General features: G+C 40.4%; 1 protein-coding gene across 2 annotated transcripts in view; it reads left to right on the plus strand.

Moving 5' to 3' along the window:
* sez6b (seizure related 6 homolog b) overlaps window positions 1–20,241 on the plus strand; it is a 157,730-nt gene that overhangs the window by 57,954 nt on the left and 79,535 nt on the right. For both annotated transcript variants that reach the window (XM_063906573.1, XM_063906574.1), the window contains exons 2-3: window positions 4,365–4,916; window positions 9,013–9,146. In XM_063906573.1, coding sequence (XP_063762643.1) covers window positions 4,365–4,916; window positions 9,013–9,146 — 686 coding nt within the window. The remainder of the gene's footprint in view (window positions 1–4,364; window positions 4,917–9,012; window positions 9,147–20,241) is intronic.

A 20,241-nucleotide genomic window follows, 5' to 3' on the forward strand; every position in this document is an offset into this window, starting at 1 on the left:
TGCATCCGTTGTGGACCTAAAATGTTCTGGCTTGAACACTGTGACAGTTACGTAAAAACCGTTAGTCCGTCAACTAGTTGCAGTAAGTGGCATTAACCATTATTTGAATAATTTTAATGTAAATGCTTAAGTTCATGGTGTTTGATACCATGACGACTTCTTTCAACAGAGGCAGTTCCATGACCCGTTAGGTGCCCAAATCAGTTTCAACTCTAGCAACACAAACCCTTGCCTAAAAAATGAGAGCCACATGTCAGAAATTGGGGAGGGATTAACCTGAGCAACAACAGTTCATGGAGAGAGTTGTTGCAGAAGCAGTAGCACCTAGAAAACAAGAATAATACTAAGTAAGTATTTTTTACTTTGTTGAGTCTATACATTTATTGATTAGTCCGAATGACTTTGATGGCCATATCATCATCATCACCACACAAAAGTCTGTGTGAGTATTCTGAGCATTAATCCTTTTTCTGAACATATGATTGAACATGTGTGGAGCATCGATACATGTGAACATAGTGTAGTATGTTCACAAAGTAATTTGGCCTGGCGACTGTGGTTTAGGGATTAAATGGGCGACAGAGCGTCAATGGTTTGGTCCCCAGCCCTTGCAGTAAGCATGTGGAAGTGTCCTTGGGCAAATTACTGAACCCCCAAATTACCCTTCTAGGCATGTCTACGGTATCGAAGATTTTCTTTATATGAAAACCTGTGTAAGATGAATGTGGGTTAATGCCAAAAATTAATCAAAGTCAACCTTTTTGCCAATATAGACAGGGAGATCGAAATTCTATTTCCCACCATCCCAAAGAATACATGTATATAACTGTTTGTATAGATACATACATACACACCTGTTCAGCCACTTATGCATTTACACATACATACTCATACATAGACACTTACAGTATACACATATACACACATTAAGACGTATAAATAGAAATAACTGGGCACAGCGGTAAATATAAAAAAATAGCCCCTGACTTTAGCCTCATTTGTGAAAACAAACCTCCACCCTTGAACACACTTTTTTAAAGCTGTCTCCTCCAATGGAATCTGTCATGTTTCTTACATGCATCTGATTTACTTGGTGTCAAAGGAACTGACAGAACCCAATGCACACCCAGAGTGTGTGCATCACCTCTTCCACCTTGCAGCAGCAGGCTAAACAGGTTACCAGTGAGTGCATTTGGGATTATTTTCTCTTTCACTGTATTTCTTGTAGATTTACCTGCCAACGTGTCTGATTCTGTGCAAAGAGCTGTGTGTGTGTTGGAGAAACCAGGCTCTGGCTGGGAAGTGGCTCAGCTACAATAAACCCTGATTGTTTGAAGCAGATAGCTATTAGTCGGCAGAGAGTGGGAGCCATTATGGTGGAAATGAAGCATTGTTAAAGAAACATAAGACTTCCCTCAGCGGATGATAGCCTCCTGAAGGGGTCTCAGATTAGATCTCACAGGTGCACTTGGGAGGGGAGCGCTGATCATTACTCTGGGAGAATTATAGCGGCTCATCAAATCTCCTCAGGAACGAATATTAAGTCTTATTACGAGAAGGATAGGGAGGGTAAGAAGCCATTGTTGTGAGCAATTTAAAAGAATTGTTTGGGTTTTACCATTTAGCTTTTTACAAGAAGTTTGCCAATTGACTCGCTAAAGTGTAACAGAATCATTGCATTGCTTCACATAAAGAAGTGTTGGAAGGAAATATGTCTGGCAGAGACCAAGCAGTGAGGCAACAAGGACACAGGAGTTGTTTGAAGATATGTGGGTTGTTATTCACCCCAAAATACCCATAGCCATTTGAAACCAAGAATCTCAAAAACTAGGCCAATAAAAGAGGTCAACACAAAGGAATTATCATCATTATAAAAGCAACTTAATATAGCGTTGTCTCATCAAACTGACCTTTCACAGTCTTCTTCTTATTTTGTGAATAACAGCAGCTTGCAGCTTTGGATCCTTTGATCTATCAGTAAATACCTGAATAGCGGCTGGATGCCAAGTCTAATAACGCCCTGCTTCCCACTTGCGTCCTTTCCTTGCGTCTTAGTCCCTCCCAGCAGAGATGCATGGAGAGACACATTTAACATTTATGCACATTTAATGACATAAAAATGTAATCCACCCATAGTCTGTGTCCAACAGCACCGGTTTATGGCGGGTAGCAACTAGTGGTAAAGGTGCATTACCGCCACATACAGTTTTTGGAGTGTGGACCAGAATTATTTATCCGTTATCAAAAAAGAATACATTTAAAAATGATCTTAATAAACTGTGTTTGTCTTAAACAATATAATGGTCTCCCTGAAACAAATGTCCAATCCTTCTTTGAGATTCAGTTCAGCTCTGTGTGTCCAACATTAAGGGCAACACATTTAGTGACTTGACCAACAAAACAATACGCAAGTGGTAACTTAGATGGACACACCACAATTAACAAACTAACTAAGCCCATAGCCCCCCATGACATGAAAGCTCATGGTTTGGCCCAATTGGCTGCTAACAGGATTTATGTGCCCTCAACCCTAATCCACACCTTTTTTGATCCACCAGGAAGAAGCCTCCCCCAACAAGCATGGTAACTCAAAGAGAAAGAACGAATGATTTTTATAACAAAGAAATTCCTGTGTTAACCTTACAGTGCTAAAATGTGTGCACCTTAACTAAACAATGTAAGGCTGAAGGCAAATGAACCATTTTAATCCACTGTGTGGTGGAGAGCAACTGAGATGAACCTGTGTAGGTAGAAACTAATGGAGGTGAGTGTGCTTTAGGATTACATTACCATGTGCTGCTGTGGCCATCACAATGTCTAAATTCATCTTTGGGAGATGGGGTGAGCCTGTGAGTGAATGTGCCTGTCTCCATCCAGTGCATGAGACAGGTTTTCTCTGCCTTCATGTCATAGTGAAGCAGAGCAGTGAACAGGGACTGATAAAGAGCAGGACTGAATTTCAGATTTATTCTCTGGCTATGAAGTTTTACTTTCTGCTGTCAAAATCAGTGCAGCTTTGTGAAATGAAACTTACATTTCAAGACAGATAAGTCAGTCACACAGTGTAAATCTCTTCCTCTGAGTAGAGAGATGTTCATATATACAGTATATACGCATAATGTGCTTATAGTGGAGTTTCATTAAAACAAACGACACAGCAGGAAAGTCTAATTGTAGCAGAACTCCAATAGAAATGTCCTTCCAGTTCGGCAGCTGGCAGCAACTGCTGAGTTCCACACTAAATCCCTAAAATAATGGATTTTTGTACTGTCCCACATTATTTAAAATTCCACCATAGCAGTTTTTAACAATGGGGTATAATGCATTACTGTGAGTTGTTTCATGGAAAGTAAAATTAATCTGAATTCCATGGAAGCTTTCAATGTAGGATTACCAACTATGTAAAGTGGGCATCTTCCCCGAAGGCCCCTTGCTCACTGTTGGGTAATTTGAATGCTGGTACAATGGAAAGCGAAATACCAAGTACTTATATACTATATATACTATAAAAATATAGTCTTAAAACCAACGTAGGGCTCCGCTTTTGGTCAGTAGCAGGAATAGTTGTCCGCCATTTAGAAGGTTGGTGGTTCGATCCCGACCCCCAGTGGTCAACATGTCGACGTGTCCTTGGGCAAGATACTGAACCCCAACTTTCTCCCGATGGCATGGCCAAAGGTGTATGAGTTATTGAATATACGTTAGAGCAGGTGGCACCTTTAGAAATGTTTGCCTCTGTATAAATGTGTTAATGCGTGAATGCTGAGAACACTGACTGTAAAAGCACTTTGAGAGAAAACAATCGCAAAGCCTGGAAAATAGCTGTTTTCAAGCAACAGTCTTTGGGTCATTAAGGCAGAGGTGGTCTTCCGTTCCAGCAAGGCTTTCTCTGCTGGAAAAGAGAATTAAACAATGACATTTCTTAGAATGTATACAGTGTGCATGTGTCAGATCGTCACACAGTGTCTGAGGTAGGGTTCTCTGGGCTCTGACTGACTAAGTGGACCCCAGCGCCTATTCTCAATTCTCTCACCATCTGTGCATTACAGATTCAGTGTTGCCAGTAGCAGGCCGTGTTTTTTTTCTAAACCGCTTTCGGAAAATTTCAACATCATCATTTGAAGTACCCATGGGGGAATAAACTTTGTAAATACATTTGCATTGCTAATGGCATTTACCCGCTGCTGAGAAATCAGTGTTCAAGACTGACCCGGGGTACATTTATGCATGTGGGTGGAGAGGTTTACCTCCAAAGTAGAGAACAGGCAGGAAAACGAAACCAGAAATCTTGACACCTGCATGGCCAAGCGATTATTGCGGTACGAATCCATCTACCCACATGTTTTTTTTTCTGTTCTCTGCAGCCTCCGTCTCTGAGGATGCTCTATCTATCACCCCTGGGGGGCCTTCAGAAAGCGGGGCCAGGTTGTACTCCACCACCCAAGACACGGGCAGGAGGCTCCCCATTGTCACCACAGCCCCTCCTGTCAACGTCCCCAACCACCACCCACTCTACAGGAACCCCCCTCAACACTCTCAGCCGAAATACTTTGAAGACAGCAGGTTATCCATCTCTCAGTCCAGCTTCCCCACCCTTACATCGGGGGCTCCGCCGGATAATAACGGAGATAAAAGGGCTTTGGATGAGTTCATTGGAAGCTCCAACATGCAAACAACCCTTGTAATGCACGGATTAGCAGTAACTCCTCTCTCTGACAACCCTGTTCCAGTCACCAGCCAGGTTTTAAAAGATCATGCTGCCAACATCGCCTCTGCTGCAAGAGAGGAAGATGTAGGGAGGTCAGAGGAGCCTGCAACGAAGCAGAACGTGAAGCCCAGCAGCGATGAAGAGGAGACAACCACCACCACCACCACCATAACCACCACAACCATAATCACCACCATGCAGAGCCCAGGTAAATATATGATGAATCAAAATGGGGGAGTTATTCTGTTTTTACTTCAGTGCTGTTGTGTGCATTCAGATATCTGGTTTTCGTAGACATCAACATTCTAAATATATGATTTTCTATTTTAAAGCGACAATTGGTCATAACTTGAATTGAAACTGAACATCCTACTGTACATATCCAACTACTTTGTTCGTAAACCTAGTCACTTCTCCCATTATTGTTGCCAGAGAATACTTTGAGAGATTTGATGATTTATTAATAATTAATATTCTTGAATTGGAACTTGACATTCTAAAATTGTTGCACAATATCCTAGACTTGGATATTAATTTAACATTCTTGAACTTTAACTTAAAATTCTACACAAGAAACTAAATATTCTATCATTTTGAACGTGACATTAGTGTGTTTTTATGACAAGAAAGTTAAATGCAGGTATGGTTCAAGATCACATTTTACAGAAATCTGAAATATGTTGCCTTTTCCTAGAATTTCACCACAGCTTTATAGTTTTTAATACTACAAATAAAATGACTTCAATCTAGGGGGATTGAGCAAGCACTGCATTACCTCTTGTGGTGATAGTGATTCATGTGTTGTAACTGGGGTAGGGGAAAACTGTCTTCAAATCCATCTGAAATATGGCGCATTCAGTGAGTGTATATATATTTGGCCCATCTAGAAGAACTTGGCTGGAGTATTTTTCCTTTTTGAATTCCATAAAAATACAACCACTTTTGAGCTTATTTCCCCAGGGAGGAGATATGTGATGGCCATATCTTACTTTCTCTAACTCAGCCCCATTGATGAACACAGGAACAAACTATATGTTGTATTACTTTATGAAAGTATATTAATCAAAATATAGTTCCTCAAAAAGGGCCTCTTGAAAACCATGCTATATTTTACGGCTTGGTCCTCCGTCGACCGCGTAGGCTGGGCCCTCCGAAGCATGCGACCATTGAATTGAAACACGGCTATCGTATGTGTATGTCACAGGTCTAGTAAAGAGACCTCTAGGACATGCAAGGTAGGGAGCTGTACCGTTACCTCTTTTAGGTCTTCAAGTCCCCGAACAGACTTGAAAATATGGAAGGTGGACTGCTACTTGGAGAGGTCCCAGTTCACCTCCTGGGCCCTGCTGTGTTGTCCTTGAGCAAGGCACCGGGCACCTCCAATCCCCCCTCCCCATTGCTCCCCGGGCGCTGCACGATAGCTGCCCACTGCTCCTAGTACTAGGATGGGTTAAATGCAGAGGACACATTTCACTGTGTGTGCTCTGCTGTCTGCATGTGTGTGACAAAGAAAAAGTGTTTCATCCTCCGATTCTATCTGTATCTCTATTACTTTTTCTAAATAATTGTGCATTTTGAACTACTTTTACATGATTTGATGTATGAAAATGTAATGATGATAAAAATATAAAAAAAATATTGCCATTTTTACAATCACTTTAACTTATATTAGGTCTATTTTATTCCAAAGACATGTTAAGAGATTGTAGAGATTTTTCTAAAGATTGCTACTGAATGTAGTTCGGTCAGACTGTAATACCGGTAAACCAATGTTAGGCATTATAGATACTCAAGGGTAAAGCAGACTTTCTTCTCTTTGTTAGTTGTACATTAAGTCGATTACAAGAAAAAAGGTGAATAAAGGAGGCTTCTCCTTTCTGAAAGACAAACAAATACAAGTAATGCACACATTCCAAATGGATACATCAAAACTAAATATTTATGAAGGTGTGACCTTATTTATAGGGCTGATCTGAATTTATTCGTCTTTTTGTCTTCTTGTCTTCACACCGACTAATATCTTTTCCATTTTTCTCTCTAACGATCACAAAGCCTTGGGGCTGAAATAAACTACAACTGCATGGCTGCATCATTAACCCTTAATCAAGAGAACACGGCATAACCCTCTTTGATGATTTGTTATGAAGGGAGTGGATGGGGAAAATAAATATCAAGGAGGTGAACTGTAAGTGGACTTTGTATTCCTGAAGAGAAGGATGAGTAGCCTGATTAATCAGCTCATCTGTTGGCTGGGTGACGGCAGGTCACAGACTGTACTGTTACAAATCCCACTCTCACGCATCCAGGCACTCGGTGAATGGCAGCACTGTAGTGCAGTTATAATTCTGGAGTGGACATTCCCTCAGGTGAATTGCCAGAGGACACAGAGAGGATGTTCTTCTTAATAAGGAAGTGCTAAGAAAAAGTTAACTTTTTAGCTCAGAGAGAGGGAGGGATGAAGGCCACTCTAAAATATTCTGTCCTCAGCTGTCCCATGGCAGGGCTGCACTGCTTGGAAAGGCAGCCAGAAAGGCGGAAGACCTTCCAACAAAGTAATGTAGGGTGTGTCTACAGTACGTAAAATATAGTTACACTACATTATTGCTGGAAATTAGTAGAGCTCATACAGCGAGGAGACTACAGGAGACTGGGCCAACTTAAAAGACGAGTTACATGTCCAAGAGACATTACGAGTCAATTGACTTCTATTTATATAGGCCATCATGACGGAATTGCAAAGACTTTACAAAAACATGTGTGTAACGTGTAGACCTAAAAGAGGTAACGGTACAGCTCCCTACCTTGCATGTCCTAGAGGTCTCTTTACTAGACCTGTGACATACACATACAATAGGCGTGTCTCAATTCAACGGTCGCATGCTTCAGAGGACCCAGCCTACGCGGTCGACGGAGGACCAAGCCGATGTAGATCGGGTAGGCTGTGGTTTAAAACTGTCTATATTCTCCCTCTTCCCCTAAACCTATTAATATAATTAAAACTGAATTTAAGACTATTTAATGACCTAGAGATATCCTATTATTCCACTGTTATACTTCATGTTGTAAATAATGGTTCAAACCTGAGTAAATGAAATAAACAATTTGACAATTACTGTTAAATGTTTTTTGTTCATCTAATCTCAAAGTAGAGGTAAGAATATGTCCATCATCCCTCTGCAGCTTCATGTCCTCTATTATGAGAACTTCCATCACTAACATAGAGGAAATCCTTCATGTCATTTAACATCACCAGCAGTAAAACAAATATCAGCAGAAGTGTGTTTATCAAGTTGGTTATTTGTATTCACATTTATTAGTGATTCCTCCGCTTGCTGCTGCTTTTAAATCCACTCTGCTGCTGCAGAGACCTGATCGCTATTTACTTTGAATAAACGTCACTCTTCACCAGTGCGCATTGCATCCTGGGATACATCCGATGTATCCTCCAAATCGAGGAAAAGTGGGCCGCATTCGTCGGCCACATTTGGAGGAGTATAGTCTTTTTTTTATTGGGACAGCCTTCTCTCGGGGGAAGTGACGTAAGCGGTCTACGAATGCAGCCTCCGAAGGATGCGGCCGTTGAATTGAGACACGGCTACGGTAATAACAGCCATAGTTGCAATGGCCTGATCAGATGCTAACAAGCCAATAATGTATTGAAAATAAATAGCATACAATGTGGGAAAGATTTTAAAAGGACAACTTTTTTAGTTGCAATACATCCCAACCACTTACCGCCATTCCTCAAAATGTCCGTATTATATCTGACAAGAGGCTAGTCCAACCCTATTGCTGCCCTCTCTGTCTGGACCCAGCTAACCATTTCTTGGTCATGCAGTCTACCTAACACTTGGTTGACCTACTGAAGGCTTGGGCTTTCGTCTTTCGGCCAGTCAAGACCTTGGCTCTTGTGTTCCTCACTGCCTGATAGGGGAACTCTTGGAGATTCTGCCTGGTCTTCTGCTGTCACCCAGGATGGATTTGCATTGGTTGCTAAACAGGCCAGTTTTAATAGAGGCACCTCGGCAGCACCAGCCACTTCAGAGTTGGACTTTCTATCTATCTTACTTACCATAGGTGATGGAATATGTTAGCTTCCACATCACCCTCTGGTAGAAAGTGAACTGCTAGCACAAGACAGTTTACAGTTGCCTTCTGATAGCTGCAAACATAATAAGATGCTAGTATTAAATGTTTATGAATGTTGAACATGATTTATATGTATAAGTATGTGTTTATGTGTGTGTTAAATGTCTGCACTGCTTCCATTAGAAACATTTCACTGGTGCTGTTTGTCCTTGCAGTTCCCTGCCAGGTGAACCTGACTGGGCCAGACGGATACATAAGAGCTCCTCCACAGTCGAGCTCTGCTTTTCAATCCACTATGGACTGCAGCTACATCATAACCGTGTATATGGGCTATGGAGTGGAGGTACAGGTAAGAGCCAAACTATCAACCATCCATCCAGCATATGTTGGACTACTGATGCTCTCCAGCAAGCATGAGTCTTTAAACAATCCTTTATACATTTTGTTTTTGTAAAACATATTCTTTTGGAAGGAAAATTGTGTATTTGTGGGACAGGGAGATTGATTGACTAGTTATAGTGGGGACAAACAGACTGATGTACAGAGAGACTGGTTGTATCCATGAGTGTGCTTTTCTAAACCCGGGGTGTGCAAACCGCCATCAGCTATAGTTATTAGGCTGACTACAGAGAACTACCTCATACAACCCCACTTCAAGCATCATAATCTTTCCCTTAATTATGCTTGTTGTACCTGCTGTGGTGTCCATTGCTCCTTTAATTTATTGTAGGTATATTTGCTTGATTGTGTGAGTTTTGTCCTTTTTTTCTGGTTATATAATCGATAAGCAGAGGACGTGATGTGGCATCTATAGAAAAGGAATATCTTTTTGGTTTAGATTGAAGGGTTTTGTAGTGTGATGTGTATATCCGGACACAATAATGGACTTACATTTTTTAATGGGACTGCTATTAAACATCATCATTTTTCACATTCAGCATTCTTCCCTTTTTCTCTAAGAATGGAGCAAAGTAACATTTACTCACAGTAATATTAACTGACATACAACTGACCTATTTTTTAAATTTTGTTTTGTACACTTTTAGGATTATAAAACATTATAGTACTCATTCCATGAATGGGATCTCCATGACGGAGATTAGTGACCGTGGACATGTTGTTTGAAAATCGATAGCCTTCCTAGCAAGGTGACATCCTGACACCATTATCAATTGTGTGTGTGTGTGTGTGTGTGTGACCTTAGCGTGACCTAGGCTTAGTTTTTATTCACACTGACACTGTCTTATCTCTGTGTATGTCATTTCTCTGGCCACTTTCCAAAATTGTCCTTTTTTTCCAATGCTTTGTCCCCTTTTTAAACTGTTAAAACACTGAGCATGGCCTTGGCCGACTGTCAGATTGAAAGCTCCAATTAGCATTTTGATGTTTTGTCGACAATAGTTCTCCAGCCATCTCTGGGCCAATAGTGCATCGAGATACAGCTTAAATAGCAGCTGACAGAAAAGCAATTCATTGTTCATTTAAAAAATAAAAAAAACACAGTTCCATTATGTTGCTCTCCCTTTCAACACATGACCAGTTTTTATGAGAGGATTTCAGCAGAAATACATCATGGGTGTCTTGACACTGGCTTACCCAGTCAAAGCAATCCTGAAATAATAGCCTATGTCCCCTCACATTTATGACAAGCTAAAACGGTTTTGAATTATAGGGTCAGTAGGGCCTTTTCCTCATGTTTAGATCTTTTTTTTCTGTCAGAATGTCTAACGCTTCTTAATAGCCCTGTAAATTCACATCGTTCATACAATTTAGGTATCATCTTTGACACTAGCTTTGGTGTCCGGGCACAGAACTCATCAATTGGTCGTCTGCATGTGATGTGACACAAGTTTCTCTTAATGGATTTTGGTGGTTTGGTCTGGCTGTTACCCTGCCCGTAAATGCCTTCAGTAGGATGACCATTATCCTTTGTGGCAGTTAACTGGCCTAATAATCATCCTGTATCATTTCCGTCTGGACTTTAGGTCTGCCAAAGTAGCTAGCCAAATTTGTCTGTTTTGCTCTATGATTTACCACATTGCGCCTTGGATTTTTCCTTTCAACTCTCTTTTGGAAAAATGCTAAATCCCCCAGCAAGCCCTATCATTTAATATGAAAGAGATCAAGAACCACACAGCAGAACTTGGGTGGCAGCGATCTCATACTGGCAAACAATGGGGAATACCCATGGCATGCTCATGCTGCTGCTTTACTAGGGAGTACAGAAGAAAAACAAAGTGCAAGTCTTTGGCCGGGTTCTAGTCAGATTGAGGAAACTTGAAAAACTGGCGTCCTCTAACTAGTATCGTTCTGGAAAATGTCTTATCTCTGATAAATTTGTTGGATAAACTGCAAAGCAAGATTGCATTCCAAATTGACATTAGGAACTGTGAGGTCATGTGAGTGTTGACCCGCATGGATTTGCCATATTTTGCTAGTACTGAACTAATAACACTATCAAAAGTTTGGGAGGAGGTGCTCTATCGTCTAAAACAAGAGGTGCCCAAATGTGGAGATCATTTATTTAGTCTTGGAGCACCCCATGATCAAAGGCCGGCCGGGGGAATTTACATTGGTTGTATAACATCAGTTTATGTTCCGCCGCACGCTGATAACAACACAGTGCTTGAGGAGCTGTATGGGTTTATCGACAGGATAGAAACTTTATGGCCAAAGGCTTCGCTTTATTGTGGTCTGGGATTTAAACACATTGCCAATGTGAATACAGTCCTGCAAAGATATTATCAGCACTTCAGCTGGCCCACACACATTGTTAACACACTACATCATGTTTATTCTCCTATCCGAAATGGTTGATTGCACTTATTGTAAGTCACTTTAGATAAAAGCTTCAGCTGAATGAAATGTAATGCAAGTCAGATCACATCTCACTTCTGCTGCTGTACAAGGCAGACTGGTGACGCAGACAACTCACTGCAGACTTTCCTCTCCAGCACTGCTTTGGGTCTTTAGTAATGACAACGATAACATTTTCTTCATTCGTCGGCATAAATTCAATTCTCTGTCTGGATTCAAACAAAAGTCTATTGTGTCATGCTGCAAGAATTTCATGCCAAAACAAGTGTATGGATCCACAGTACTTACCACAGACCTCTTTGAGTGGTTATTAATTAAATAAGGATGAACTTACTCAGCACAAAACAAAATAACTTTTACATCAAGGACAAACGACCCTGCTAAAATAAAAGCATCTTTCACAGAAAACTGTTGGATAACAGTCTATGCAGGTTGTATCATATGTAATATATTGTTATATAAATATGATGTTAAAACAAAAGGAAAGGGGGGCGCTGGAAGGTTCTATTTATGGACAATATGCAAGGTTTAAGGCATTTACATATGTCAACGTTCTGATTTACTGAACTAATAAGTGGCTCAGTCAGTACTGGACTGCTACTTGGAGAGGTCCCAGTTCACCTCCTAGGCCCTGCTGTGGTGCCCTTGAGCAAGGCACCGGACACCTCCAATCCCCCCTCCCCATTGCTCCCCGGGCGCTGCACGATAGCTGCCCACTGCTCCTAGTACTAGGATGGGTTAAATGCAGAGGACCAATTTCACTGTGTGTGCTCTGCTGTGTGCATGCATGTGACAAATAAAGAGGGTTTCATCCTCCGACTCTTCTATCTATCTATCTATCTGAATCAGAAGCCCATGAAAAATTGCTAACCACACAAAGAGTATTCTAGAGACTGTCTGACCTTTTCTCAGAATTACACTTCACAATACCTGCATACCGTGTTATTTATGAAATTTCTTCTTGGATAAAAAAGGTTACCACGGTTTAGCTACAGTAGCAGAACTGAATGGAGAACAAGATGCTAACTGTTGTCCTGTTTAAAAAGGTTGCTATGGTTTAGTAATACTATGAGAAAGGGATGGAAGACATGCTAACTGTTGTCCTGTTTAAAAATACTTACTATTTAGCTTTAGAGCTGCTCCAAGTCTTCACTTTGTCACTGTGGGAAGAAAATAGAAAGCTAACGCTAACCACAGTGTTAGCATACATCTCTTGATCCAACAATCTTCGGTAGAACACATTTGAATCTGTATTCTCATTACTTAATGGCAACATTTACCTATTGAAGGATGAAAAAGATTGAAAAAATACATTGGAGTCAAGAAAACTTCCTTTCATCGAATGTGACATACAGGGGGAAACACAGACAGTACTAGCATACAGCAGCCTTGGAAATGCGCTGTAGACGTCCAATGTCACCTCCACAAATGTGTTTGGCCCGTAGACAATGGCAGGCGCTCCAAATGATTACAGCCACTCTATCCACTCTAGGGCATTCAGTGTCGTTTTGAAGCGTCTGACCTTTTTGGGGAGGCTTATGTGATGATTTAAGCAGCGCCCTTGTCTCTACCTGAAAACCCCCTCCTCCACATGATTAACTACAAGAGCTTTGCTTCCTCCTGCTCATAAAATATACAATGGCCATTACGCCGCTGACCTTCCCGATGCCTAGCCTAATATATTTAGGATAAAAAATGAATATGTGGTTGCAAATCATGGTCAGTGATGTCTGCCACCTGCTTCTTCCTGCCGATGTTGAGAGAAAAACAAGGTTGGAAAACAGAGTAAAACAGCTGTCTGCCTCTCTTCCTCTCTCTTTTATATTCTCTCCATCTTTCATCTGACTTTTTCTCTTCCCCTCCTTCTTTTGTCTTTCTCTCATCTCCCTCTGTCTTTTTACACTGACTTCTCTCTGCAACACAATCAGCCTTCCTGGATGCTTTTCACTCTGAGTTTCTTTTCTTTCCTCAGTGAATTATGTGCTTTGCGTTCCTTAAGCCGTCTTCTTGAAATGTTTCATCTTGTTAAAGGAGGTTTTGTGGCTCACGCTTAAGCCGTTTGGCAAAACCTGGAAACAGCTTGACATCCTCCTAAATAATTGATATATATGTATACTTTCTATCTATAGACAGATTTTGATATACTGAACTTGCATCTGCCCTCTGACAGGCTCGTATACAATATGTTGGTAGATGAGTCCCGCCTTCTTGACACAACAACAGATCTATTGAATCAATGTGTGATGAAATTGTTAAAGGAATTATAAAAACGTTTTTTTTTAAAGTTGCTATTTGATGTAAAGAAAGATTTTCATTGAACAAAGTCTTGGGTTTGGTGTAATCGTCCAATATCCAATTACAAAGAGTTTTGAGGTCAGCTGCATGGATAAGTCACGCACTAGTGATTGGGCGAAACAAAACAAGAAATTGCCCTTAAATTACCCATTGTTAACTGCAGGTCCCCTTTCCCAGCTGAAATGACACCCTTAGATAAAAGAAAACAAGTAGGGAAGGGATTACCAGGAGAAGAATAGAAAGGAAGAAAAAGTAAAGGGAACTGTAGAAGAAAGGAATGTGACACTGATAAGAAAAGCCACCAGTTGAATAGGAGAGAAGCTAAGTACAGCAAAAGATGTGGAGAGGGAAATTATAGGAAAAAAGGGGAGTGTTATAAACAGGAAATAAAAGATAAGGAAGACAAAGCATAAGGGGAAACGAGGAGCTGATAAGCAGACACCTGAGATTTTTATAAATGCAGTTGTCTCTCATCTTCCATTTACTCATTATAAAAAGTGACTCCGGTGTCTGGATGTGGCTGAACCGCCGTACTTAATTAATTGCTCATGGATTATCTGTCCTCTCCTGTGTTTGTTTACGGACCTCTTTAAATGTGCCTCGGCGAAAATGTCTTATCAGCTTCTCTTAACTAAATTGAAAAAGGCCGCCTCCCTGGATAGACAGACTTAAACAATGTGGAATTGAAATGATGTTGGACATGCATCAAAGATGTCAAGAGGACCTCTGAGGTCAATCAGATCTCTTTCTACACGTAGAGGTGACTTCTTATGTCTCCTATCAAGAAAATCACCCTCATTAATCTACTTCAGAGGTCATTATTAGTCCTGGGGAATCACAGTTACCTAATTTGATTGTATCTTTGTACAAGATAAGCCTCATTTTACCCTGATGCAGGACTTTGATAAGAGGGCTTAATGATGAAGGGTAGTTTGGAGGTTTTCACCAGGTAAGACGCAGGCTCAGATATAGTCCAGAATGTAATTGAAAGAATTACATCCTGATATCAAAGGTTACTAATATAAAAGTAAAAACATCAGTTTTATTTGCACTGTTCCAATGAACTCTCTTTTGAGATAGAAAATCCTTGTTTGTTTACATTAGAAGTCCTCCAGTTCTTCCACTCTTTTGATATGACTTGAATAAATCACATTTGGCTGATGGGTTAGTAACAACCTTGACGATCACCAAATGTTCTGAATTTACAATTTAGCAAAACTCTCTGTCTTCATGCTCATCGTCTAATCCACTGTCATCCATAGATTTCCAAAAGAAAGACTTTAATGTGGATTTTCAACCATTAGTGACGGGAACCAAAGCAGCAAGCATTTCAAATGACAGTGACGACCCATAGCACAACATGATCTGTGATCTATGGTTGAAGTTTGAATGGGTTTAGACAACTAAAACAACTTGGTTGTGTTAGGGGAAGTTGCTGGTCATGGTTAAAAGAAACTAACTGTAGGTAGGAGACAGAGTGTGACCATCGAGCCGATTGATCTGCTACCTAGAAAGAACCAACATTTCTATGCATAAATTAACTTTGCTGACCCACCCATTGAGGTATAACATGTCACAGTAGTTCTGCCTTTGCTTTTGAGATTTTACTCATAAATAACACAAGGTCCTTCTCAAAGAAAAATAAAAAGCAAGGTAATTAGAGTATTTTTAAGGATACATTTATAAAGTAGTTATTATATTGCGAGAGCTACATTTTGACAGTTGGAAATGTACTTTTAATGAGTGTATTCTATTAAAATAGAAACAAATAGTGGCAGATTATCCAGCAGCCAGTTTGGTGCATGATATAGTTATATGATAAGATAAGATAAGATAAGGTAAGATGTACTTTATTAATCCCTGTGGGGAAATTCAGGAGTTTAAACAGCAACATAGTGAGAATGAAAAACAGGACAGTACGGATTCACACAAGGATACAGTTAGAATGATATACAGGGGAGTGTTATACTGTAGTAGAAACAACAGTACATGTATTAGAGGTATTTTGATGTGACAGTGGGGGATTGTGTGGACACATTGTTTAACATTGCAGAGGATAAAGGCCTTTCCTTCATTCTACTGGATTTCACCTTCCTTACTGTCCAAAGAAATGAATGTGTTTCTGTCTGTGTCAGTCCTGTGATGGACTGCAGAACTGTTCAGGCTGTCTGGTGAAATGCATTTATCAGTAAGAAAGTCATTTCTTATTCCATTAAATATACCTGAGTCAATTCTCACTGTGCAGGTCCTGAGGGTCTGACGTGCTGAACTCTCAGTGTATGAATCTGGATTGCGGCTGCGCGCAGAATGTGTGAAAAGTGCTGTCGGCAAAGGAGAAAAGAGAGTTCATCACCCCTGCACAGCCGCCCCTGGGTGAGCTTTGTTCAATCTCCTCTCTCACCTGGCCACGCTCCCCAGAAATGTGAAGGAGCTCTGGGGCCACAATTCTTATCTTAGGACGTAATAAGACCTCATGGCAACATGGAGCCTACGTTACATCTTAGAGCTGAGCCATGCACTGGGAATGCGAGAGAACACCATTTCAAACCCTTTTAGGATTTTTCCCACTCCTAGATAATGAAAACGTGTCTCAATGTGCGTACACCCAACGCTAGTGAAGCAGTATCTGCAAAGGAAGCAGTTGTAGCAACAATTTTTAAGTAACTATCATTAAGATAATGATCATTAAGTCTTAATATGCCTATTCAGGAGCATAGTCTCCAAGATTGCTAAATTAAAAGCTGATTATTCTGCTCTTTTCCCTTGTCCTTTGGCTTCAGATTTGAGGGTGTTGAGAATAATTGGTTTCTCTCAATCTGTGTCATACTTCTGCTGAAATAACAGGAAAATTGGATTTTGCAAATTGGGTGAACTTTAAGTGGCTTAGGCCTGTAAACATGGCAACATTGCTTTGATAACATTTGATGAGGTAACAACACAAACAATCAGACGGATTGTGAAGAAGCCACAGTTGATCAGTTAGCCCGGGGTTGCACATATTTACTCCAAAGTACATACAGACCACAGGTTCACGACTCGGGCTTCTAAATCTTTGGCCCATTTCAGGGACCTCTTCTTATTCAGTCTGTTTTTAAAACTTCTTGGCCGATTGGATGTCAGTGAGGCTCCTCCAGATGCAGCAGGGCAATTGTGCATGGTTGAGTAAATGTAGAGGTCACAGCTGGTGTATGCTTTTTTTGCTATCCCATATTCTGAAATCAACTGGATGTCACATGTCTCAGAGTCACTTGTCTCTCTGGTCCTTTCGGGGGCCATGCCCGTTCAGCCAGTAGCATTCTGTCTTTTGACGGACACCTCAAGTGGATTGTTAGATATGTGTTATGCGATGCTCCACTTGTTTTTAAGATTAGACGGTATATTATTTTGGCTCTAGGATTTGAGGCATAATTGAGCTTGTTTGGAATTTCTGATACAACTGGGAGTTAAGGGGGCAGGTCCTCCAGAAACAAAAAAATGTTGGCAGTAAAAGCCCACATCTCTGGCCTTGTTTGAATTTAAAACCACCCTCTACTATTCCTGACGGATCAGACACTTTGTAATATAGCCCTTTGACATTTATTTATTCTATCTTTTCTGGTAGAAATGTTAATTAATAATCGGCAGTATTGTGTAATGTTTAATAAAAAAAAACCCATAATATTTATTTGCATTTTGCTGTGTTCATGGGTTCAACCGCAACTGTGACTTGTTGAACTACTTCTATTGGGAGCCAGTTTAGTGGTCGATGAGTGTGAGAAGTGTCCACTGTTACACGCTCTGCTTTTTTACCATTATTTACATCCTGTTGGCCAAAGTGCACTAAATTCACCATACTTCGCATTGAGACAAAATTATGCTTTCAAAATTGCAAGTCTGTAAGTACAGCAGTATGCAAATTGAGATGCATTCATGCCTTCCATGGGTATCGGTTTTATCTGTACTTCCTTCAACAAGAACATTTCCACATGTGTTTGAAGCCGTTTTGAATTCCCTGTTGCAATTAGAGAGTAATTGAACCTATGCGATAGTTGAGTGTTTCTTGATTTATTGATTCTGTTCTTCATTGAGTCTTTGTAACAGAGTGCATTAGTTGGCTCAATGCAGTTATTTTTTGCCATTTTGGGCAATACTCTTATTCGATTTCATGCCTTCATTTTAAATGAGAAGTTTGATACGACTCATGTTAATAGCTAAAAATGAAGCTGCTGTTTAGCCTAGCTGTTCTACCATATAATACATGGGGTATTGCTGAACTATTTCTAAGTCGGGACCAGAAAGTGGATTTTCTGTTGGTTGCCTGGCAACTGGTTCCAGTCAATAAATGGTACAGCACATAAATTCTGGCTCACTAACATGTCAATTGTTGAGCTTTAGAGGTGTTGCTGGATGGATGTTGGTCCCTCTGAACAGAGCAAGGTTTTTTTTAATTCAATATCGTGTTTTTTCTTTTCTTTTTAGCTTGATTGACATGATTAACTTGTGCAGGGATTTTGCAATTAGTTTAGTAAATTGGTTTACCATTAATTCTGCTTTGAGCTGTGACACTGTGTGTTGTGATTACTTTGACAGTCTTCCTTTTTAATGAGAGCCTTCTCTGTATTTGCAACCCGAGCATGAATCCCATCTGACCAAATAAAGATGAGCGCCAACCAAGGCCAAATAACAATCTCCCTGAAGAGAACTCGAAACAGATACAAACAACAGTCAGCAAAGGTTTGGCCAGGCATAGTGCAAGGTATCGACTGATGGATCAATACCCTCAACTGCTTTAGCTGATCCAGACTCCACCTCAGTTCAATAAAGCACAGTTATATCTTCAGTCCCTGTCCTGACTGATGGCAGAGATTGATTAGGAAGCATTTGTCAATGCTGAGACAGTTTCCAACAGGAATAGGGAACATTCACATCCTGTCGGAGAAGCTGCCACACTACTTTAAGGTATTTTCCTGCTCATTTGTATTGCGTGCAGGTTTGTCAGAGGTTAGGTTTTTCTGCGGGGTTGTTGGCTTGTAATAATGAGCCTTCACAGTGTATTATAAGTTGTTGAGCTTGTTGCCTTAAAAGCATCTAACCATGTTTGTACGCTGAGGCCCGTAGCTTTATCGTGTTGTCAACTAGACCAATAATCCCATGCATGCTAAAGGACACAGAGGCTGAGGAACAAGAGAAAAATGACATAGTTAGGAAGGATACCTGAAGCAAAGGATAATTAATACAACCTAAGCTGCACGGCAACGCTACATTATGCATGAGCTTCATTACCATAAACATGCGTGTCTCTACCCTTTGGCTCGTTCATTACTTTGTGCACTGTCAGAAAAAGGAGAGGTTGACTCGGGTTTTCTTATTTCCTGTCCTTACAGTTAATTGCATTGGTTACACTTTGAAAAAATGGCTGAGCACATTTTCACAAGACTGTAGCCACAGGCTAAACTTTGTTTGCAGTACAGTAAAGGGCACACTTTATTGCCTCATTCATTCTGGTGCTGTGTGTGTACAGCAGAGCATCCAGTTGTGAACAGGAAAGCTGTTAAGTCGTTGGAAGCTATTAGTGGCTTGCCAGGTTTTTTTTCTTTTCACCAATACCGCTAAAACCTCAACCCATTCCTCTATAAAATATGTTCATATGCCGTTATTCTGCATTCGAGACTTGCATCAAAAGGCAATGTTCAGCGGCAGAGATCAGTTCGACCTTCACACAGTGCAGTGTAATGTCGGGGGGTGGAGTTCTGGGTGGAGGATGGGCATGTAAGTGATTTGCATTCATCAGCATCCTGGGTATGTGTCACTCCTCAATGTCAGCTTTGACATTTGATTATTTACCTTTGACTATTATTTTCCATGACCTTAAACCTAAACAAGTACCTCATGTAAATTCACAACATCATCATTTGCACAGGAAGTAGTGCCCCCCTTGTCTAGGATAAGGTCTGGCAGCTGTGGTGACGGTTGGACTATCATTCCTTACAGATCGAATCACAGACCTAAAGACCTCAAACTTATGTTTGGTTTAAATGAACTGTATCACCTTTTTCTCCTTAGGGTTAGGGTAAGGGGTTACCCTAACCCTAAATGCAATATTTTCCTTAAACTTTACCAAGTTTGTCATTGATTTTACCTCAAAGTAACCATACAGTACCAGTGTTATTTTACCAATACATTTACCAAATGTTGGGTTTGTTTTCCGTAAACATAGCCTTAATTTTGATTACTTTATCTAAACGCTACCATACTTGGTTTTATTTTACCTAAACTTTACCAGAATTGTAGTTATTTTACTTAAACATTACTATACTTGTTTTTTTCTTTATCTAAAAGTAACCATAGTTGTT

Source organism: Eleginops maclovinus, chromosome 18 (genome assembly GCF_036324505.1).
Source record: "Eleginops maclovinus isolate JMC-PN-2008 ecotype Puerto Natales chromosome 18, JC_Emac_rtc_rv5, whole genome shotgun sequence".
Classification (NCBI taxonomy): domain Eukaryota; kingdom Metazoa; phylum Chordata; class Actinopteri; order Perciformes; family Eleginopidae; genus Eleginops; species Eleginops maclovinus.